Here is a 25,531-nt window from a genome sequence, read left to right as displayed (position 1 = left end):
GGGAATTGTTGAGCAAATTGTGATATATGTTTGTGGTGGAATACTATGTATAGTATAAGAAATGATGAGCTTCATTTCTAAAATATACAGAGAACTGACTCAAATTTATAAGAATTCAAGCATTCTCCAATTGATAAATGGTCAAAGGATATGAACAGACAATTTTCAGATGAGAAATTGAAACTATTTCTAGTCATAGGAAAAGGTGCTCTAAATCACTATTGATCAGAGAAATGCAAATTAAGACAACTCTGAGATATCACTACACACATGTCAGATTGGTTAAGATGACAGGAAAAGATAATGACGAATGTTAGAGGGAATGTGGGAAAACTGGGGCACTGATACATTGTTAATGGAACTGTGAATGGATCCAGATATTCTGGAGAGCAATTTGGAACTATGCTCAAAAAGTTATTAAACTGTGCATACCCTTTGACCCAGCAGTTTTACTACTGGGTTTATATCCGAAAGAGATATTAAGGAAGGGAAAGGAACCCACTTGTGCAAAAATGTTTGTGGCAGCCCTGTTTGTAGTGGCCAGAAACTGGAAACTGAGTAGATGCCCATCAATTGGAGAATGGCTGAATAAATTGTGGTATATGAATGGAATATTATTGTTCTGTAAGAAATGACCAACAGGATGATTTCAGAAAGGCCTGGACAGACTTACATGAATTGATGCTAAGTGAAGTGAGCAGAACTAGGAGATCAGTATATACGGCAACAACAAGACTATACAATACAAATTCTGATGGACGTGGCTTTCTTCAACAATGAGATAATTCAAACCAGTCCCGATTGTCCGGTAATGAAGAGAACCATTCACACCCAAGGAGAGGACTGTGGGAACTGAGTGTGGTTTACAACATAGCATTTTCACTCTTTTTGTTGTTGTTTATTTCCATTTTATTTTGTTTCTCTTTTTCTTTTTACTGGTTTGATTTTTCTTGTGCAGCACAATAATCATATAAATATGTATACATATATTGGATTTAATATATATTTCTACCATGTTTAATGTATATTGGACTACTTGCCATCTAAGGGAGAGAGTGGGGGAATGGAGGGAAATTGGAAAATAAGGTTTTGCAAGAACTAAGGTTGAAGAATTGTCCATACATATATTTTGAAAAATAAAAAGCTTTAATAAAAAAAATGAAAAAAACAAAACAAAATGATGAGCTTGATGGTCTTAGATAAACATGGATAGACTTGCTTGAAATAATGAAGAGCAAAATGAACAAAACCCAGAAAACATCGTATAATATAATAGCAATACTATTTTAAGAACAACTTTGAGTGAATAAGTCATTTTGACTATTATAAATACCCAAATCAACTACAAAGAATCTATGAAGAAAGGTGCTATCTGCATCCAGAGAAAGAAATGATAAATAGAAGTATGTATGAAATGATTTTTACATACACACAGATATACACACACATGCACATTTGTCTCTAATGGTGGCCATATCTAAATGGGGGGAGGAGGAAGGGGATAAAGGAGAGGAGGAGGGAAAAAAAGGGAAAAACAAAGTTCTATCATAATTTTGTTATATGTCTAAAAGGGATAGAAATTTGTATAGAATAGTTTTGTAGTTTCATAACCCGTTCCCCCCACTCTACTATGTTATGGAAATGCTTATTTTATTTCTTAAGTTCTGAATAAAATAAATTAGAAAAAAACCAAAGAGTTTACTTTTCACTGAGTGATGCAATATTGTAAACAGAGAAGACAGTGAAGGATGATTTGAGGGGATTAGGAAAGGCTTTAAATAGGAAGTGAAATATGAGCTTAGTCTTAAAGGAAGCTAAAGATTCTTAGAAGTGAAGGTGAGGAAAGAAAAGGTTCTAGGCGTGGGGAACAGAACAGAAAAAGGAAAGGGCCCTATGGCACTGAGGAAAGCATGATAAATTGGACTTGGGGATCCTGGATTTGAATTCCAACTCTACTACTATCTGATCTTCAACAATTCACCACTTCTCATACTATATTCATTTACAGTGTGAATGATGCTCTTTGAGATTCCTTCTATAATTCTGTATGTTTGCATCTTGAATTTGGGAAAACATTAATTTGGTTCATTTGTCTAGAATATAGAGAAAATGGAGGAAAATTCTAAAAATTAGGCTTGAAATACCAGGTTGAGAAATTTTTATTTTATCCTAGAAAAAAGAAGGAGCTCCTAAAGACTTTTACTTTCATTTTAAAATGTAATTAAGTCTGGCATAAATCTCTACAGAACTTATACCTTCCTTTGCCTTACCTGCCTTTTTTTTCTTTTCTAAATTGACTGATATAAAAGGCCAAATCTATTCTATTTGCTTTATCTCTATTTACAATTTTGGGATGTCTCACAAAACTTGAATCCTTTTACAAGAAGCTACTTGATATCAGAAAAATCTTCCAAGAGCAACTGGTCCTTGGAATCTCAATACTGCTGATGTTTCCTTGCCTGAGTAGAAATAGGTCAAGAGTTTATAATAAATACTAGTTCTTTAAAGCCCAAATTCTAGATTAGGATCCTTTACATATCAGACTAACAGCACACAATGCATCCATCAGGTATATTTGGATTATTTCCTAGTCTATAATAGAAATAATTCAAGGCCTTTCTGAATGCATCTGTTTATTCTGCACATAGATTCCTCGGAATTTTGACCTCTAGAATGGTATCACTTGTTTCCCCAGTCTTCTGCATTAGTCTCTCACTTTCGTACTCTAAAAGAGTAAAAAAGTCTTTGCTTATTTCTGGACCTGGACCAATTAAACCATATTTGATAAGCTAGCATGTGTTATCATCTAGACAACTGAAAGACTCTCTGAAGGAAATATATTTCACTAAAAAAATTGTATTACATGATTTAATTGGTCAGACTTCTTGAGAAACCTGACCTTAATGATGAGATTAAAAATAGATGTGATCCAAGGAAAGAAACAAGATGGGGAAATAGTATCTCAGTCATGAAATTTAGACTGATCAACTTAAATGTATTGGAGAGAAGCTATAAAACTAGACTGAGTAAATTAATCCAGTAATGTTGCCATAACGACGACGGCTCATTATGAAATTATAAGGGACATTGTTAATTGTAGAAATTTCTGATTCACAAATACTCTGATATTTCTCCATCCCACCTTCTCTCCTTCCCTCCTCTAATTCCCCTTCTGTTCCTATTTCAGTCTTCCTAAACCTTTCTCCTCTTCAAACCACATGAATAAATAATTAGGTAGACATACTTTTAATTAGTCTACACTAAAACTCCATTCTGCCTGTTACATGCATGTCTTCTTCAAACTTTGACTTCTCTTGCTTTGACTTTCCCCATGAGACACAGCTATGAAATGAAATGACCAGCAAAAATTTCTTAAGGGAACAGGATCTTCAGAAGTAATATATAATCCTTCTTATGGGGTTAGCTATAATGATGTTATAGGCCGATCCTTACCTCTTCTTCAGAGGTATAATTGTATATATTTGTAATTATAAAATAACAATATTAATAATAACAGCACATTATTAACAGTTTTCAAAATACCTTCCTCAAAAGTGTCATTTTAACTCATTTTAACAAATGAAGAAATTGAGGATTTGGAAAGATATAATATGTATTATCCATAATCACAAAGCAAATAAGTGATGAAACTATAGTTTAAGATTGCAGGATCATCATTATAATGTTGGAAGGGTTTAGATGCCAACTAGTCTAAATGCTTCATTTTACAGATAAGTAACCCAAGGTCTAGTGATTTGGTCATATAGTTGTGGACAGTCAGTCAACAACAAGCATTTATTATTTACCAAAATTCAATGTTTTTTACTGAAATTTTAAATAAGGTCTTCAGATTCTATGGTCAGTCACCTAGATCACATATATTATCTCTTTATTTACAGTTTAACTAATACAATATCTATATTATATGTGCTATATCCTCCCATTCTGCATTACCTCAGACTCTGGGGAGGGGAAGAGGATTAGCTTCATAGCTTAGCTTGGTTCTCATACAGCATAGCCTCAATTCCAAGTCCAAAATCCCTGCTGGGGCTCAAGTCTCAGGCACTTTGGCTTCTCAGGGCCTCCAAGCAGGTTTCCATAGCTACACCGCAGGATCTCGGTTCTACTAAACTTGCCATGATTTGAACTCGCTGTGGAGACAAAGGGCAAATAGCATAGAATAGAAACAAATACCCCCAGATCCATTTCTAGGAGTTCGGGTAAAATACAGACCAGGTCCCTCCTTCTCACCTTCTCACCTGTTCAGTTCATGGCTGCAGGACCATTTTTCCAGGTGGAATATCTTCCTCTGAAACAGCACAGCAGATAGAGAGTTCAGATGAGTTCAAAATCTCAGATATTTATTAGCTGTGGTGATTCTGAGCAAGTTCCTTCTCTTTGCCTCAGTTTCCTCAATGAAGAAACGATGATAATAAGATTCACCGAAAAGCTGTAGGCAAAAGATGGTAAAAAGATAGGCTGTCATCATTTTAAAATAGAAAAGCTTTCAGTCAGAGGAATTCCACTAATGTGATAGGAAAAGAAATGGCAAACTAGTTTTTCTTTGCCAAACAAACCCTTAAAGGGGCCATGAAGAGACAACATGGCTGAAAATAACAAAACAACAACAGTTAATAAGGGGGATGTGAAAGGTGTGTGATGCTAAGTGAGGCCATCTAGGCCCAGATATACATTTGATCTATGAAGTTATTGTTAGACAAAAGGAGAGAGCTGATTTTGGAGGTAAAAGCAAAAAAGGAGAAGTGAAAGAAGAGAGAAGTAAGGGAGAAGAGAGAGAAAAAAATGAGAGAGAGGAAGAAATAGAGAGAAGAGACAGAGATAGTAAGAGAGAGACAAAATCAGAGAGACAGAAACAGAGAGACAGAGAGGAGAGACAGAGAAAGACTCAGAGGAGAGACAGAGATAGTGAGGAGAGAGACAGAAACAGAGAGACAGAGAGGAGAGATAGAAAGAGACAGAGACAGTGAGGAGAGAGACAGATTCGGAGTCAGAGAGACAGAGAGGAGAGACAGACAGACAGAAACAGATAAGAGAGTAAAAGAAATATAATTAAGTTTTCAGATACACGCTAATTCTTTGGCACATGTCAGAATGACCTCCAGTTATCTTCTCAGGTGAAGTATTAAAAGGCTTATGGAAATATTGCTAGTTATTTGGCTTCTAGGATTCTACATGTGAAATCCTACCTCAGACTCAGAAGGGAAAAGGGAAAAAATTCCCACTACCCTAAGATTTTAACAAAGTGATAAATACTTTATTTATTAATAAAGTTATGTATAAATATGCAAATGAATATATGTATATATATTCTTCAGCAAGCAGTGTGTGTGTGTGTATGTGTGTATGTGTTTATTCCTTAGGAGGAGAAAAGATAGCACTTGAAGGTACAAAATCATAAGAAGCAAAACCAGATACTCATACACTTAATGAAAAAGTGCAATAGAATCCAGAAAGACTATGGAAAACATGACCAAAAAAAAATTACATATCAGACTAACAGCACACAATGCATCCATCAGGTAGGTATATTTGGATTATTTCCTAGTCTATAATAGACATTCAAGGCCTTTCTGAATGCATCTGTTTACTCTGCACATAGATTCCTCGGAATTTTGACCTCTATTTACTATCAACTGAGGCAGCACTATGTTGAACATGGTGGCCAGCATATAGCAGATCCTTGTTGAACTGAATCAAATCAAATTTTGTGAAAATAGCAGCTGTAATAAATACTTCATGAATATGATTGACCCATAGTGAAATTTTAATAAGAAATCTAGGAGAGAGAACTTAAGGAAAAATGGAAAAGGTGTTTGTTTTGTTTCTTCACTGTTCTTTATGCTATAGAACTAATGAAAAATATACCATTCCTATTTCATCTTTTAAAAAAAAAAAGCTTATTAACTACATGGGTCATTTAAAAATGCATTATCTAAAGGTCAAAAGATATGAACAGACAATTCTCAGATAAGGAAATTGAAACTATTTCTAGCCATATGAAAAGATGCTCCAAGTCATTATTAATCAGAGAAATGCAAATTAAGACAACTGTAAGATACCACTACACCCCTGTCAGATTGGCTAGAATGACAGGGAAGGATAATGCGGAATGTTGGAGGGGATGCGGGAAAACTGGGACACTGATACATTGTTGGTGGAACTGTGAACACATCCAGCCATTCTGGAGAGCAATTTGGAACTATGCTCAAAAAGTTATCAAACTGTGCATACCTTTGATCCAGCAGTGTCTCTACTGGGCTTATATCCCAAAGAGATTTTAAAGAAGGGAAAAAGACCTATATGCGCACGAATGTTTGTGGCAGGTCTCTTTGTAGTGGCTAGAAACTGGAAACTGAGTGGATGCCCATCAATTGGAGAATGGCTGAATAAATTGTGGTATATGAATATTATAGAATATTATTGTTTGGTAAGAAATGACCAACAGGATGATTTCAGAAAGGCCAGGAGAGACTTACATGAACTGATGCTGAGTGAAACGAGCAGGGCCAGGAGATCATTATATACTTCAACAACAATACTGTATGAGGATGTATTCTGATGGACCTGGCCATCCTCAGCAATGAGATGAACCAAATCAGTTCCAACAGAGCAGTAATGAACTGAACCAGCTACACCCAGGGAAAGAACTCTGGAAGATTACTATGAACCACTACATAGAATTCCCAATCTCTCTATTTTTGCCCACCTGCATTTTTTATTTCCTTCACAGACTAATAGTACACTATTTCAAAGTCCGATTCTTTTTGTACAGCAAAATAACTGTTTGGACATGTATACTTATATTGTATTTAATTTATACTTTAAAATATTTAACATATATTGGTCAATCTGCCATTTGGGGGAGGGGATGGGGAGAAGGGGAAAAATTGGAACAAAAGGTTTGGCTATTGTCAATGCTGTAAAATTACCCATGCATATATCTTGTAAATAAAAAGCTATAATATAAACACATTATCTGAGTAGACAAATTAATATTTGTAAATAATGATTATATTTCTTAAACATTTATTTTTTAATAAAAGAAATGTCACATGAGTATAAGGTGAATATGATTCATGATCCTATAGCTTTTGCTTTGGTAAAGCAAGTCAAGAAAGACAGCCTGTTCATGGCCCATAACCAGTTTTCTGTCTGGAACTGCATAAGGCAACAGTTTTAAATGGTTGAGATAACTTGGCAGGCATTTCAGACTAGAATAAACACATTCCTGGACACTGACACAGATAAGTTTCATGAAGCATGCATTTTCCTGCATTCATGTTCTCTGAAGTTAAAAGCAATTTGACATTTGTATGAACTCTCTTGGTCATGATATCCTAGCTTTGACAAATGTTCCTTTAGGTCCAGCTGGAAAGTTTTATGATTCTCTAATACACTTTCTGTTAGAGAGACAACAGAACTCTTCAATACTTTTTCTAGCTACCTGTAATGAAGGGTTTCCTGTTTTCTTGTCTATGTGTGAAGGCATTCTCTAGTCTTTTCCTTCTCCATATGGCAGCCATTATTGCATTCTCTTTGAGGTGTCACTCTGGTGCTATGGTGTAGGGAAATGAATATAGCAAGAATACTTTGGTTTGAATTTTACTCAGATATTACTGGTGTGACCTCTAGCTTACTAAGAATTGACTTCACCTCTCTGAAACTCAGTTTCTACATTTATGCAATGGAAATGATAATATTTGTACAATATACAGTGTAGGGTGGTTATAAAAGCATTTTCTAAAGCTTAAATGATTGATAAAATGATGCTTAAATGATGATAAAAGAGCATGTGTGTGTGTGTGTATATATATATATGTATATTCTGGACACCTCCCAATAAACAGTTAGTCCTCCTTGCAATAACGTAATTTTAATATGGTTCAAGCTCGGTTTTCTATGAACTTTAGGAAGAGCAGTTTGTATAGTGTAGCAGATGACAGTTCTCTTTAAGAAAAATAAAGTCTAGTTTATGAAATACAAGTCTCTAAAGTGTTATCTGGAAAGTCATGTTGTAGGTTCCTTTCATAACTCATTGGAGGTAATTTTGATTGAAAAACAGAACACTAATTCATTTTGGGTCTCATTAAAGTTTGTTCATTAAATTGTAAGCTTTTTGAGGGCAGGGCTTTTTTTAAACTTCTTTTTGTATCTAAAGCATACTTCCTGGCACATTTAAGTGCTTAATAAACTGTTTGTGGAATTGAATTGAATTGAAAAAATACCATTGCTGTCTCCCGAGCAGGTTCCTTGCCCGAGAGAGGCAAGGAACATATAGACTTCCTTTTTAAAAAATACAAATAAGCTTTCTTTTCCCTTCCCTTACTTTTTCTGACCTTGCCTTCCCTTCCTTTTTCCTCTTAAATGATTGATTTAATATTTCAATGAGTTTGTAAGCTTTATAAGCATAAGTATTACTTCCAATAGTGCAGATCACTAGTATGGACCTTTTCATCCTGTGAAATTCTTGTCTGAAAATCCTTCAGAGAGGATCTAATCAGTTTTCTGATGCTGTTTAATGATTTGTGACTACTAGTGAGCAATTGAATTATTCACCAAATAGGTGAATCTTGGATCCTATAAGATCAGCCCACCTTCTTTTCCAAACACATTTGTACTAGATGATATGTACTAGATGCTTTTTTCTTCCGTGGAAATCACTACTGTCATGATGCAGAAGCTTACTTATGTTCAGTGCTCATTGTCCCGTTTTTTGGTGTGTTAGTTAAGCCCAAGACTTGGCTTCTAAAACAATAAAAACTGATCATCTAGAGTCAGAACCAGACTAATGAGACGCATTTAAAAGGACAAATGGACACGCGGAAAATAATACAAAGATCGAGCAGACACATAGATTAAATTGTTTATATATTAAGACATGGCACAAATACAGTTTTTTTTCCTCATCCTTTACGGTTTTATGGGTTCAGTCAGTAAGGAAAGAATTTTAAAAGCCCTACCTCCCTGATTAGCAACTCCTTGTCTATCAGGGAGATTAAGAAAAGAAGCTACATTGCTGCGATGTTTCTTCCCTAACAAACAGATCCTCTTCCAAACTTTTCTGATGTTTTCCACACTACACAATTGTGCTTTATCTGTGCTAGCCTCCACATGGCTTGAACATGTTCCATGAGCCAGAATATACACAAACAACTTGGCAACAAAATTTATTCCCAGTCCTGGGCTACCTTTTGAAATGAGTACCGCCAATACTTTTTATCCATTTCAAACCAAAGAGCCACAGAATGTTGCCTCTTGTTTCACTTATTTTTAGTTACTCCTTTTCTCTGACTTTGAATGTGATTTATAGTGGCACAGAGGTAAAAGTGAAAATTGATGGAAAGGTCCATTTGGCATTTTCCTAGTGAGACAGCATTCCATAGGTTTTCATTTTTTGTTGCACATTAAGTCCCAATGGATTAGTTTTCCCTTACCTCTTGTTGTAATAAAGGAAATTAACAATTCAGGAAAGGGCTGGACTGGATAATTCCTGATTATGATCCTATGCCAGATAGAAAATAAATCTTTGAATCAGAGATATATGAATTGCCAAGAACTCTGCATGTTTATGTGGTGTCACCAAAGAACTTAACTTATGATTACAGAAGTTTAAATATCAGGACCTAATTTAGACCAGACTCAAACTCAGTACACTTTTGTGGGGGGGAAGGGGAATTGGGGAGAGCGAAAAAGAAGTTTAGAATGATGTCATTCAAGGAGCAAGATCTGCTATCTCATTTGGAGATTTAAATTTATTTGATGCACCTGGCCTTCTGGGCAGTCTTTCAACAAGTCAGTTCGTGCTGGTGGAGTTTGCAGGCAAATAAGAAGGAATTATAAAAAGACAAACAGAAAGTATGGCAGCTTAACACTCAGTCTTTGCATAGTCCTCTGTTGAATCAAAGATGCTAAATGACTACTTGACCTCTGAACATGTTTATCTTGGCCAAATTTTTCATCAGATTCCTGAATTTGAGGAAATTTTCAAGTGGAGGGTACTTAGCACTCTATAAATAATCTAATATTGGGCTTTATTCTTTAAAAATTATTTTTAAAAAAGATAATTTTACCCTTGACTTAAGTTTAGAGAATTCAGTTGTTTCCCTAAACTACTTGATATTTTCCAATCTTTCACAGTTCTAAATCTTTTTCATCTTGCAAATCTTTTAGCAGTAATGCAAAACCCAAGCTGACCCACTTCTATTTTACACACAAAACAAAAGAAGGTAATGTTAGCTTGTATAATTATATATAATTTTAAATGCTCAATTCATGCCAAAACAAAAGTATATAAAATAATAAACGTTAAAGAAATCAACCTGATGACAACTTAGAAAACCCTTTAAAAGGTTCACTTTTTGAGAACCATCATAGTACAGACCTGTATTAGAAATGAGGCTAAAGAACTTTAATGCTATTCAATCCAATTAAACTCAACAAATATTTATTAAGCAGCTATTTTATATAAGGCAAAAAAAAACAACACAATCCCTACTCTCTTGATGTTAATATTTTATGGGAGGTAACCACATATCTCTGAGAAAATATTTATTATATTTCTGTTTACTATTCATTACAAAACATATCACAAATCCACGAAACATTGCATTGCAACTAGATTTATTACAAGAGAAATGAACATGCATGTGGAACTCTAAGCCAGGGCAAAGAATTTACAATCCAAACAGAAGCTTCCATATTTATGAAATTGAGACAAAGAAAGGAGGGGAAACAGAAATCTCTGCCTAAATGGGAGTGGCAAGAGAGGAGAAAGCATGAATAATTAAGATAGTAAAAATAGCATTTACTTTATCTTGGGAACTACTAAAGTATGAAGCTATAGTGGCTATTTACCAGGATCTCAGCTTCCTGAGTAATCTCCCAGTCTAGTGCAGATGATTGGCAACAGCCTTGACTCTCAAGGATACACAGGAAATTCAGTTTGGGATGCAAAAAATAGATTATGCAGACTCATGGAGCTTTGTCCTTTTTTCAGTGCCTCTTGAATCCTATAAGTCCAGTATTTCTGGAAAATATGGAAACTCATTTAGGGGACCCCTTAATACACCATCTGCCAGGAACTGAGATGAGCTCTGGGTATATAAACAAAGCCTCCCCTCTCAAAGAGCTCATAGTCTAATGTAACTGTACAAAAAAGACATGGATGAGATAAATGGGCAATAATCTTAGAGAAAAGGTACCAGTAGTCAGGGGTGTTGGGAGATGCTTCTTGAAGAATGTGGGTTCTTAAATGAGGCTTGAAGAGATGAGAACCAAGAAATGGAGACAAGTAGAGAGAGTATTTCAGGTGTGAAGGATTGCCACTGAAAACACCAGCAGTCAGGATATGGAGTGATTTGTGTGAAGAAGAGCAAAAAAAAACAACATCACTAAATTGCCAAGTATGTGGAGGGGCATAAAGTCTGCGAATGATTTTGTGTGTGTGTGTGTGTGTACATACACATACATATTTGTGTCTAGTGGTAGTCATCTCTAGAGAGGGGCAGAAGGGAAGAAAAAAAGAAAAAAAAAGAAATGTACATGATAACATGGTAATATTTAAAAGAAATAGCAAGTTGTATATGATAGATATTCAGTTTCACATGCAATCATTATTATACTATATAATGAAAAATGATTATTTTATTCTATAAATTAAAATGAGTATAACATTTTCCAAAATAATTTAAAAAATAAAGTAGTAATCACCAAAACTAAAATAAGAAAACTGGAAAGATAGAAGTGGGCTAGATTATGAAGTTCTTTAAATATCAGCAGAAAATTTATATTTGATTTGGGAGATAATAGAGGGCTACTGGAGTTTATTGAATTGAGGGCAAAAGGAGTGATGGTGACAGAGTTATGCAAGGCTATAACAATAATATGAGTTAGACCATGGTTATGCCTGGGTGAGGTCCAAAGAGAGAAGCATGGGAAATTGGAGGAGGAGATAGAAGTATGGAAAAAGGTAGCAGCTGAACTGAGCCTTGAAGCAAAGTAAAGGACTGAGCAGAAGTAGAAGAGGGTCTTTTGCAGGAGAGGAGGTTGGAATATGGGAGAAGGCAGGAACTTAACTAAGAAGACCAAATGCATGAAGGGAGTAGTATGAAATAAGGTTGGAGCATTAAGATGGGAGCATATTATGGAAGACCTTAAATGATAGGCTAAAATCAGTGGTTCTCAAAGTATGGTCTAGAGAATCTTGGGGATCTCTGAAACCCTTTTAGAGAGTCTACAAATTCAAAAATAGTTTTTATTTCCAATATGGTAAATGTCTATAAATATAATCCAGATAAACAAAAACACTTTGGAGAGATCCTCAATAATTTTTATTAGGATAAAGAGACTGAAAACAAAAGTTTCAGAACCACTGGTAAATGCTCCCTATTCTAGTCATAGCATAGAAAATAATTAGCAATTATTTTCCTATAGCATAATTTACCTTATCACCCTCTTGTAATAATCATGTAATGTGAAACTGTGAAGAGCTTTATTTAAATCCTTCGTCTCTTAAGGATTTAAAGCTCTTCACAATCTGGATCATTTCCGATTTTTCCAGTCTTCATACATATTAGTGGTGACTAGGTGACACAGAAGTTCTTAGATCTGAAGTCAGAAGGACTTGATTCAAATTCAACTTCAGACACTTAATAGCTGCCTAAAGCTGGGCAAATCACTTAAGATCTGTATGTTTCAGTTTTCTCATCTGTAAAGGGGAAATGATTAAAGAACTTATTTCCCAGAATTGTTGTAAGGATCAAATGAGATGTTTGTAAAGCACTTGGTAAACCTTAAAGAATTTTGTAAATGCTAGCTTATTTATTATTGTATTTGTGTTTCTTATTGTATTGTATTTTATTGTTATTAATTATTATTGTTACTGTCCTCCACATGCTCTATAGTCAAGTCTAGGGTCTGTTTACCATTCCTATACTCATGACAATTCAGATCCTGTCTTTTTGCCTTTGAAGTAGCTGTCCTCCAAACCTGGAATGCTCTCCCTCTGCATCTTTATTTCTTAGAATCCTTGGCTTCCTTTTAGATTCGGCTCAAATGCCATCTTCCTGCCCCACTTTACTCCTTCTTCTAGAGTCTTCCCGGATAAAATTATCTTCCATCTACTCCATTTATATCTTCTATGTACCTATTTACATACATGCTGTCTTCTCCATTTGAATGTACATTCCTCCAGGGGACAGATTGTTTTTGTTTTAGCTCTCTCCTCAGAATTTAGCCCAGGGCCTGGCACATAATAAGCACTTGATAAATGCTTGTTGATTGATTGATTTTTCTTTTTTTTTTTTGGGGGGGGAGTTATTTTTTTAAAATAATAATTGATATGCCTGGGTAATTTTTTACAACATTATCCCTTGCATTCACTTCTGTTCTGATTTTTCCCCTCCCTTCCTTCACACCCTCCCCTATAGCAAGCAGTCCTATACATTTTAAATAGGTCACAGTATATACTAGATACAATATATATGTGCAGAACCGAACAGTTCTCTTGTTGCACAGGAAGAATTGGATTCAGAAGGTAAAAATAAGCTGGGAAGAAAAACAAAAATGCAAACAGTTTACACTCATTTCCCAGTGTTCCTTCTCTGGGTGTAGCTGCTTCTGTCCATCATTGATCAATTGGAGCTGAGTTAGATCTCTTTGTCGAAGAAATCCACTTCCATCAGAATACATCCTCTTATAGTATCGTTGTTGAAGTATATAATGATCTCCTGGTTCTGCTCATTTCACTTAGCATCAGTTCATGTAAGTCTCTCCAAACCTCTCTGTATTCATCCTGCTGGTCATTTCTTACAGAACAATAATATTCCATAACATTCATATGCCACAATTTACCCAACCATTCTCCAATTGATGGGCATCCACTCATTTTCCAGTTTCTAGCCACTACAAATAGGGATGCCACAAACATTTTGGCACAAACAGGTCCCTTTCCCTTATTTAGTATCTCTTTGGGGTATAAGCCCAGTAGTAGCACTGCTGGATCAAAGGGTATGCACAGTTTGATAACTTTTGGGGCATAATTCCAGATTGCTCTCCAGAATGGTTGGATTTGTTCACAATTCCACCAACAATGCATCAGTGTCCCAGTTTTTCCACATACCCTCCCACATTCATCATTATTTTTTCCTGTCATCTTAGCCAAGATTGATTGATTTTTCAACTGGAAATAGGATGCTGGTCGAGGGGTTTAAATAGGGGAAGTAGTAGCAATAGTAGAAATATTCATTAAAAATATTCTGATAGTGATGTGAAGGGTGGATTGGAAAGAAGGGACCAGTTAGCGGGTTCATATGATCATAAATGTTGAACTAGAAAAGATCTTAGAGATCTAAGAGGGAATAATAAAAACTAATTGAGATTTTCAGTTCGAGTGACTTAAAAAGGATGGTAATTCTGTTTAACAGATATGGGATATTGGGAGAAGAGAATGAGTTCAGGGAAAGATATTGAGTTGAATTTTGAGCATCTTGGTTTGGTGGGCAAGATATTCAGGCAAAGAGATCCTCTACCTGGATCCAGGTAGAGTTGTTAATGTAACCTTGGAATTTAGGAGTGAATTATCTACTCATGGCAATTCATATTCTGTCTCTATGCCTTTGAAGTGACTGTATTCTTTTTAACGGCATCTTCCTTCTGGTTAATTGTAAGTTCCACTAGGGAATTTGTCTTGTAAATTGTTAATGTTAAAACCCCTTTCCTTGCTAACTCCTGTGTGTTAATTCCCATAATAAATAATACTGCTTTGTACCTATGATAGATGTTTTGTCATTGTCTATATCTAAAAATATATTATTTATGAATTACTGAAAATTGAAGTGTTGGGAGCTGGTTAATCTCTGAAGAGAGAAGAGAATCCAGGCCAGAGTTTTGGAGAACACTAAAATTTAGTTGTGACTTACTTGTTCTTTTTTAAGTGCATGAATGTTCAAGGAGGACTAGCACCACTGGTTTGAGGTCTTGTTGAGCCTTTTTCAGGGCTACTCATCCACATCTTTGTCAACTTGGCATTCGACTTTCACCTATGGCTCCAAGAAGCTGTAATGTGCAGTGGCACACCATACCCTGGCAGAGTGTCTCAACAGATGGGCTAAACAAGGTTGAGATTAATTGATAGATCACAAACCCATCAGTGAGTTAGGATATTGTCTACCTCGAAGCATGGGAAAACTTCCCCTGGTGGAATTAATGGATAAGTCTAGTTATACTTACTGCTCTATAATATAGTTTGAGATCTGACATCATAATTTCCTTGATATTCTTGACCTTTTGTTCATTCAGATGAATTTTGTTATAAATTTTTCCAAATCTAGCAATTTATTGCTTCTTTGATTGGTATTACACTAAATAAATAAATTAATTTAGACAGAATTGTTGTTTCTATTATATTGGCTCAGTCTATCCATAAACAATTGATATTTCCCCAATTATTTAGGTATGACTATTTGTTTGAAAAGGGTTTTGTAATTGTGTATATGTAATTCCCGAGTTTATCTTGGCAGGCATGCTAAGTATTTTATATTGTTTACAGGTATTTTAAATGGAATTTCTCTTTTTTCTCTTATTGCTGGGCTTTATTGGTCAGATAATTGCTGATTTATGTGAGTTAATCTTATATTCTGCATCTTTGCTAAAATTGTCAATTATTTCAAGTGGTTTTCTAGTTGATTCTCTAGGATTTTCATCATGTCATTGGCAATAAGTTTTGTTTCTTCATTGCCTGTTCTAATTCCTTTGGGTTTTTTCTCTTATTTCTATAGCTAATATTTCTAGTGCTATATTGAATAATAATGATAGTAATGGACATCCTTTCTTCACCCCTGATCTTATTGGGAAAGCTTCTTGCTTATCCCCATTACAGATAATAATTGCTGATGGTTTTAGACAAATAATGCCTATTCTTTTAAGGAACACTCCCTTTATTCCTATGATTTTTAGTGGGGTTTTTTTCTTAATAGGAATGGGTGTTGTATTTTGTCAAAAGCTTTCTCAGCATTTTTGAGATAATAATACGATTTCTATTGGTTTTGTTATTAATATATCATAATGCTGATAGTTTTCCTAATGTTGAACCAACTATATACTATACACCATTTCTGCTTTGAATCCCATCTGATCATAGTGTGTGATCCTTGTGATATATTGATCTAATTGCTTGCCATTATTTTGTTCAAACTTTTTACATTTATATTCATTAGGGAAATTTGTCTATGATTTTCTTTCTCTGTTTTAGCTCTTAGTTTGGGTATTAACACCGTATTTGTGTCATAAAGGAATTTAGTGGTATTCCACCTATATTTCCATACAGTTTATATAATATTGGAATTAATTGTTTTTAAAATATTTGGTAGAATTCACTTATGGAGCCATTTGGCCCTGAAGATTTTTCTTTTTTTAGGTCATTCATTGGTGACTTGTTGAATTTCTTTTTCCAAAATTATTTATTTATTTAGGAATTTTATTTCCTCAAGTGTTAATCTGTGTAATTTACATTTTCTTAATATCAGTTTCACTCAGATTGTCAGATTATAATTGGGCAAAATGTTTCCTAATGACCGTTTTGATTTCTTCTTCATTGGTGATGATTTTAATTTTAATTTTTCATTAATTCTGGATATTTGGTTTTCTTTCTTTTTAAAAAAATTAAACTAGTTGATGGGCTTATCTGACTTGATGAGGTTTTCATAAAACCAACTTCTAGTTTTATTTATTAGCTTAATAATTTTCTTACTTTCAATTTCCTTAATTTCACTTTTGATTTTCAAGATTTCTAACTTGATGCTAAATTGGGGATTTTTAATCTGTTCTTTTTCTAGTTTATTAAGTTACATGCCAAATTCATTTATCTGATCTTTCTCTATTTTGTTGATGTAAGAATTTAGAGAAATAACATTTTCCCTAAGTATTACTTATATTATTTTTCTCATTGTTATCATTGTCTTTTATGAAATTATTGTTTCTATGATTTTTTTCTTTTACCCACTTTTCTTTAGGATTAAATGATTTAATTTTCAGTTAATTTATGTCTGAAATAAGATTGATACCCTTGCTTATTTTGTTTTTGTTTTGTTTTACTTCAGCTGAAGCATAATAGATTCTGTTTCAGCCCTTTACCTTAACTCTGTGTGTGAATCTCTGCTTCAAGTATGTTTCTTGTAAACAACATATTGTAGGATTCTGGTTTTTGATTCACTGTACTCTCTGCTTCTATTTTATAGAAGAGTTCATTCCATTAACATCCACAGTTATGATTATTAATTGTATATTTCCTTCTATCCTATTTTTCCTCCTGTTTGTCCTCTCTCTTTTAATATTTTCCCTCATCACCAGTGTTTTGCTTCTGATTATTGCCTCTTCCAATCTGCTTTCCCTTCTGACAATTCTTCCTCTCACCCACTTAGCCTGCTCCACTCCTACTTTGCTGTCAAGTAAAATAGATTTCTATATTTAGCTGATGATGTATATTATTTCCTCTTTGAGTCAATTCTGATGAGAGTAAAGATCTAGTATTATCCAATACCTACCCTCTCATCTTCCCCTCTATTGTAATAGTTCTTTCATGCCTCTTCATGTAAAATAGTTGACCTCATTATACCTCTTCCTTCCTTCTACACCCAGTGCACACTTCTTTATCAAGCCTGGATTAATTTTTTTGTCCTTGCTCAAATTCACCTTATACCCATACCCTCTATTCATGTATATTCTTTCTAACTCCACTGAAAGTGCTACTATTCTAAAGAATTGATAAATATCATCTTTCCATATAGAGATATAAACAGTTTAACTCTGTTTGAATCCCTTATATTTTCTTTTTCCTTTTTATCTTTTATTTTTTTCTTGAGTCTTGATATTGAAGAGCAATATTTAATACTGGTCTTCAAATGAAATCTTGAAATTCTTTTATTTCAATGAAGATCATTTATTTCCCTTGAGGATTATGTTTCATTTCACTAGGTAGGTGATTCTTGGTTGTAGTCCTAGCTCTTTTGCCTTCTGGAATATCATATTCTATGACCTGTAATCCTTTAATGTTGCAGCTGCTAAATTCTATGTCAGTCTGATTTTGACTCTCCAATACTTGAATTGTTTCTTTCTGGTTACCTGTAGTACTTTTTTCTTGACTTCATAGTTCTGAAGAAATTTGGTTATAATGTTGCTTGGAGTTTTTATTTGGGGATTTCTTTCCTGATATGGTTGATGGATTTTTTCAGAGCCTATTTTGTTCTCTGGCTCTGGGATATCAAGGCAGTTTTTCTTGATAATTTCTTGAAAGGTGCCATCAATCTTCCTTTTGATAATTGCTTTTAAATAATCCAATAATTCTAAGATTATCTTTCCTGGATCTATTTTTCAGGTCAGTTGTTTCTCTTATAAGGTATTTTACACATTCTTCTATATTTTTCATTCTTTTGATTTTGTTTGATAGAAGCATTAACTTCTATATGCCTGATTCAAATTTTTAAAGAGTTGTTTTTCTTAGTTAGCTTTTGTACTGCCTTTTTCATTTGACAAATTCTACTTTTTTAAGTTTTCTTTTTTTTTACTCTTTTTTCAATAATTCTCTTGTATCACTCAATTCTTTTCCCCATTTTTCTTCTACCTCTTTGATTATTGAGCTATATATTTTTCAAAGCTCTTCCATGAGTCTTTCTTGGTTGGAGATCAATGACCATTTTTCTTTGGGATTTTGCCCATGAGTGTTTTGACATTGTTGTCCTTTCTTGTATCTGTGTCTTGATCTTCCCTGTCACCATAAAACTTTTCTATGATCAGATTCTTTTTGTTGTTTTTTGCACATCTTTTCGGGCCTTTTTCTTTACTTTTAATTTTGTTCTCTGTTCTTGGTTTGACAATATTTTACTCTTAGGGGCTGTAAGCCCTGACTTTTGGTCTGGTGCTGCACTGACGTTGTCCTGAGACCCCTGAGGGACCTTCTGTCTGGTACTGTGCTAATGAAGTGGATTGGGGATTGCTGGCACTGCTGGAGACTGTAGGAGTGTTGCAGCTTAACTGGTCCTGAGTCTGACTCTCAGTACTGATGTCTGGCATGCTCTAAGATCTGCAGAGTATCCCTAAATTGACATCTGTTTGTTCAGGACCATATTGAAGCACATGGCTCTCTAGCCATTAGAGGCTGCCTGTTTACCTGGCTATGCTGAGTTATGTGGGGAGTCTAAATGTCTGTGCATTTCCTTAGTTACCTGGGGAGTCCCATTAGCATCTACCTGTTTTCTGGCTTTCCTAGGTGATGGCTGCTGCTTTTCCCTCCAGGGCTATGCTGAAACACATGGTCATTATCAGAGCTGGTGTCAAATTTTTCAAGTTTATGGGAACAATGTCATATTTTCTTTTTTCATTTCCTTCTCCAGTCATTCATCAAAAGAAAGGGAATTTAATTAGTTAAATGATTGCATCAGTTAAGTGATTATTATGTGACAATAGTATAGAACCCAAAGTCTACCATACCATCATAAAATTTTCTGATAGACTAAGAGTTATCTTGAGATTAAAAAACAGACCAATAAGTTTGATACAGTTATCTGAGAAGAGGAGAATCTCAGGTTCTTTTAGAAGTGTTCTGGGAGGATAGATACACCAGGTAGACAAAGTGCTATGGGACTGAGGCTGAAAGAATGATTATATATATATATATATATATATATATATATATATCAAATTCATCCAAGATTCCTGGACAGATAGAATAGGTTATAGATGAGTTTGTATTCACCCACCAATGAGGAATAGACCAAAGGCAGAGTTCTAAAGCTGAGTAAACTAGATGTGGTGAAGGGTGGTATGGTTTCTGCAAGTGTGCCTCAGAGAGTCATTGCTACAAGTGAGAAAAAGAGAGAGAACACAGCAGGGCAGATGTCAAAGGTCCTCCAAATATTTGTGGTGATATGATTTTATATACATACATATATAATATATAATTTTAATTTAATTAATTTAATAATTATGTATATATTATAAAATCTCAGGACATTATAAAGTCTCATCAAGGCACTAACACAACAATGTGTATGAAAATTGCATATTCTCTAGACTTTCAAATATGTTACTGGGCATTTAATTCATTAATAAGTAAAGTAGTACAAATAAAAAAAAACAAGTTGGAACCAAAATGAAGTGATGAGGGAACTGGTTGGATTGTATAGGAAATTTTGCTCAGTACTTTTAGTCAATGATTCCAAACTTCTGCTGATAAAATCCATGTTTTTAAAAGCCAAGACTGGCTTTTTTGGGGAGGGATAAAAAAAAAAGTTAAAGATTTCCTTGCCTTTGTGCTCTTTGTCCCTAAAATGAAATTCATCTTCAACATCACCTCTTTGAAATCCCTACTTTCCTTCAAAACTCAGCCTAACTTGAGTTTAACACTGCTTTTTACATAAAATCACCCAATCAGTCAATCAGTCTATTAAGCTAACTACATGTCAGAAATTATGTCAAACCTAGGAATATAAATATGAGCAAAGAAAAAAATAACAGTTCCTACAATCTGGGAGTTTATATTCTAAAATTGTCCTTAAATGGTGGTTCCAGGAGGAACCATCCAAATAAGATGGACTAAGAATATTTTCTTAGGGCAGAAATTACTTTTTAGGATGAAGAGGTTTCTGAGGCTTGATAGAATGGTGAAAAAAGAAGGGAATAAAAAGTCTTTCCTGATCTTCTTAATTTTACCCTTCCACATTATCTTGTATTGATTTTATATCTATTTGTAAATACTTATTGATATACATGTTATCTACTCTGTAAACCAGACTGAAAACTTTTAAAGAGAATGTTTTGCTTTTTGTTTCGGAACCACCAGGCCTTAGTACAGTTCCAGGCAGTAATGCATCTTTGTTGATTGATCAATTTACTACTGCCTTCCTTCTTGATTTTTGTCCTTGGAAACTTTGAGTGATATCAACTGAAAATTTTCACATAAACAATTTTAATATAGCTTATGTCAGAATGAAGTATGAGATACAGATGTTCTTAATGAATGAAATGAATTTTGAGGAGTTTCAAGTATTAATTTTCTGAATAATTAGAGACAATAGATTTGAGCTTAATAACATTAAAAAAAATTGATAGTGAAATCAGAATGATACAATGAAAATAGATTGTCTCATCTCTCTCAGAAAGAGATTAAGTAATAACCAGAAAACTGCTCCTATACTGTTAAAAAAATCTTTAGTTAGAAGATGATTTTTTATTGTTTATTGTGAGTAAAGAGTTTAATAAAGTTACTGTTGAGTAAATAATCACTGATTGATGAGACCGAACTCTCATAGTATATTAAAATTTAGATACTTTCCTTTTTACAGCTGAAATTGAGAAAAATTTTCCTTTGGGGCTTAAATTATATGTATGGATTATGTTCACTGTTTCAATAATTTCTAACCCTCATCTATGAGCCTTTATAAAAAGTCATTGCTAATAGCAATAATGAAATTCACCTCCAGATTTTCTTCATTGTTAAGAATATGGATTATTTTGGTGGTCACCTGATTCATAGATCAAACTGATGATGAATCTGAATTGGATGGAAAGTAGAATCAAAATGAATGTGCAAAATGATGAAAGGGAATCTTTTCCTATTTGCATGTAAGCAAATAGAAGCCCAGCCTTTCAGTTCTCTCCATGCATTCAAAATCACAAACTGCAGTGGATTATAAAAGGACACATATAGTTTCCTCCCAGAAACTCATACATAGGTCAATGTACTTGCAAGAATAAGGAAGTTCTGTGAAAACAACTCTAATCCTATACAAAAGTATAGGTCAAAAGCTTTCTCTCTGGAAACAGGGGACACAGTAAAGACAGAGAAAAAGAAATTACTGCAAAACTTCAACGCCACAGGTATTTCTCTTCAATAGATTGGTTGAAAATTAATCCAAAAAACTGGGATATTAGACACTGGAATTTTCTCTCTGCAGATATGTTAGATGCAATGGAGATCATCTTTATGATTGTGATAGTTGGAGAGTTCATAATGGGAATTTTGGGGAATGGATTCATTGGACTGGTTAACTTTGTTGACTGGGTCAAAAAAAGGAAAATCTACTTAGTTGATATCATTCTCACCAGCCTAGCCACCTCCAGAATTGGCCTGCTATTTATGATACTTTTCAATGGCTTTACAATGACTCTCTATCCAGAGATATTTGACTATGAAAATATTATGAGACTTATAGATGGCGTCTGGACAATGACTAACCATTTAAATGTCTGGTTTGCTACCTGCCTTAGCATATTCTACTGTTTGAAGATAGCAAATTTCTCTCACCCCCTCTTTCTCTGGTTGAAATGGAGAATTAACAAAGTGATTCTCATAATTCTACTGGCATCCTTACTTATATCTGTGTTCTTTAGTTTTCTAATAACAAAGAATTATAATGAAATTTTCAAGAGTTTCATACTCAGGAAGAACAAGAGAAATAATACAAGTAGCTTCATCTACTCTAAAATGTTACTAAATCTGGGTTCTCTCTTTCCTTTTACTGTGTCCCTGATCTCATTTTTCCTGTTAATCCTCTCCCTGTGGAAACATGTTCAGAAGAGAAAACTCAGTTCCTTGGATGCCAGAGATCCCAGCACAGAGATCCATTTGAGAGCCTTGAAAACTATGATCTCTTTTCTCATCCTATTTGTCATTTACTGTTTGACTTTTTTTATAGCAACATCGAATGACTTTTTTCCAGAGAGTGAACTAGTAATGATATTTATTCAGATAATTGCACCCATCTATCCCTTAGGCCACACATTTATCCTGATTTGGGGGAATATAAAGCTGAAGCAGACATCCCTGAATGCACTGCACCAGATGAAGCATTGTCTCAAAGGAGACATATCCATAGAGCAGACTATGCAGAAATAAATATCTTCTAATGGACAGAAGGTAATAGAGAGTTTTTGTAGAACCTTTCCCATTTCTCTGTTTTTCCTGTTAGTTTTAGTTTGATTTCGAACATTATTGAAATTATTGGGCATTACAGAAAGAGCAATACATTTGTCTTCAAATACTTGGAAAGTCATCATTTGGAAGCATTAGATTTGTCCTGTGCAAATCAAGGGCAAATTTTGCCTCAACATAAGCAATAATGTTCTAAAAATTTCAATTGTCCAAAACCTAGATGGACTTCACAGCAAGTAGTGCTTCTTCAAGATATAACCTCAAGGGGTCATCATAAAAATACTTATTATTATGAAAAAGGGAATATTATTGCTTATTGGGTAGGTGGTTGGGATTGTATCTCTGCAAGGTATTTTCCTACTATGACATTTTATAATTTTAAATACTGAATCAACTTAATTATAACATTGACTTTCATTTTATATTTAGTTGCAAAATAAAATATTATATATGCTAAATGTTGATAAGTTCTTATTTATGTATATCATGATCTTCGACTAATGATTGTTTGATAATGATTTAATTTTTCTTGTTAATACTTTGATACAAATAGCAGCTTTTTGCTCCATAACCGGCTGAATTTGTTATATCCTTTTATAGAATTTATCAAAATACTGGAGGTCTTTATTTTATCATATTAATACTGGTAATGCCAACTATTGCTTTATCTACTACAATAGTACTCTACTAAAGACCAAACTGACATTGATAAATTAATCAATCAAAAAAGCATTTATTAGGCACTGAAAGTGTAGTGGGGTTAATTTGGGAAAAGAATAATTTTGATAGGGCTTTATTTTTCAGTAGCCAAATGGTCCTGCTTATATGATTCTGTTGATATTAGGATGACTAAGAATGTCTCATCTTGACCATCTTGAGCCTAATCTGAATAGGTTTTCCCACCTTAGTTCACTTCCTAGTCCAGGATTTGGAATTTTGTCCAATACACACATTTCGTTTCTCTCTTTTTGTGTGTTTATAATGCTGTGTTGTTTTTTTTTTTAAATGTATTTTATTTCAATAAGTATTCAATAGTTACAGAACTTCAAGGACAATTAGAAATATTGCAATTTGACTTTTGGTATAGTAAAATCATGCATTTCAGTGATTATTCAATGACATAATTAATTAAAATCAGTATTGCCAAAGATGAAAGTGTACTTGAAACAAACAGAATTAAGAACTGCCAAGTCATTGCTTTGAGGATATTTAATTAAGTCTCAGAAAACAAGCAACAACCTTCAGGAAGATCTGATGTCTGGAGGGTTGTTACTAATTCCTCTACATAGGCTTCTTAAAGTTGGAAGAACAAGAAAAAATCTAATTAAAAACAGCTTTTAATTGTTGCAATAAAAGGGAGAAAAGTTTGTCACATCGAAGGCAAAACAAGGACTAGAGTACTGAAAACTGGAAAAAAGTTATTTTTGCTTATGAAATACCCTTTTAATTCAAAGCTATACTAAACATATTGTTAGAATTCTAGGGAAGCCTATAAGATTGTGGCATCTTGATCAGATTCTAAAACAACATACATATACACACACTGTTTCTGGGATTTTTTATGCTTAATTCTAATGGGCTTAGGAGTCTTTTAGGGAATGATGAGCTCTGACACATAAATTAATAATACTGAAAAATAGAATAATTTGGGATTTTAGAAATTCCTAAGTGATTTGGAACAGTTCAATACAACTTTGCTTCATACCACATTTCACAAAAGGTTAAGAACTTTACTTCAGTAAATGGTCAAAGGATATGAACAATTTTCAGATGAAAAAATTAGTCATTTCTAGTCATATGAAAAATGTTCTAAATCATTATTGATTAAAAAATGAAAATTAAGACAACTCTGAGGTACCACCTCATATCTCAGATTGGCTAAGATGACACTGAAAGATAATAATTAATGTTGGAGGGGATGTGAGAAAACTGGGACACTAATACATGGTTGGTGGAACTGTGAACTGATCCAACCATTCTGGAGAGCGATTTGGAACTATGCCCAAAGGACTACCAAACTCTGCATTACTTTTGATCTAGCAGAGTTTTTTTTACTGTCTGTATCTCAAGGAAATCCTAAAGAGAGAAAGGGACCCACATGTGCAAAAATGTTTATAGCAGCACTTTTTGTAGTTTCAAAGAACTGGAAATTGAATGATGAGCCCATCAATTGGGGAATGGCTGAATGAGTTATGGTTTATGAATGTAAATATTATTCTATAAGAAATGATGAGCAGGATGATTTCAGAAAAGCCTGGAAAGACTTACATAAACTGATGCTATGTGAAATAACTAGAATGAAGAGAACATTGTATACAGCAGCAACAAGATCATATGATGATCAATTGTGATAGATTTGGTTGTTTTCAACAATGAGATGATTCAAGGCTATTCCAATAGATTTGTGATGGAAAGTGCTATCTGCATCCAGAGAGAGAACATGGAAACTGAATGTGGATCATAGGATAGTATTTCCACCTATGTTTTTGTTGTTGCTGTTTGTTGTTGTTTTTTTTTTCTCATTTTTTTCCCCTTTTGATCTGATTTTTTTTTGAGCAACATGACAAATATGGAAATATGTTTAGA

The 25,531-nt window shown here is 34.0% G+C and overlaps 1 protein-coding gene across 1 annotated transcript; it reads left to right on the top strand.

Annotated features, from left to right (window-relative positions):
• The first annotated feature begins 21,970 nt into the window (after window positions 1–21,970).
• Window positions 21,971–22,909, top strand: LOC100932007 (taste receptor type 2 member 7-like). The gene has a single exon (XM_012546232.1). The coding sequence runs from the start codon at window positions 21,971–21,973 to the stop codon at window positions 22,907–22,909; it is 939 nt and encodes a 312-aa protein (XP_012401686.1).
• The last annotated feature ends 2,622 nt before the right edge of the window (window positions 22,910–25,531 follow it).

Source organism: Sarcophilus harrisii, chromosome 3, assembly GCF_902635505.1.
Source record: "Sarcophilus harrisii chromosome 3, mSarHar1.11, whole genome shotgun sequence".
NCBI classification, from domain to species: domain Eukaryota; kingdom Metazoa; phylum Chordata; class Mammalia; order Dasyuromorphia; family Dasyuridae; genus Sarcophilus; species Sarcophilus harrisii.
Note: the sequence above shows the minus strand (reverse complement) of the source record. Positions and strands in the feature narration are given on the sequence as shown.

Excerpts from the sequence above, each read along its gene's own strand:
- LOC100932007 (XM_012546232.1), top strand. The coding sequence starts at position 21,971 with ATGTTAGATGCAATGGAGATCATCTTTATGATTGTGATAGTTGGAGAG.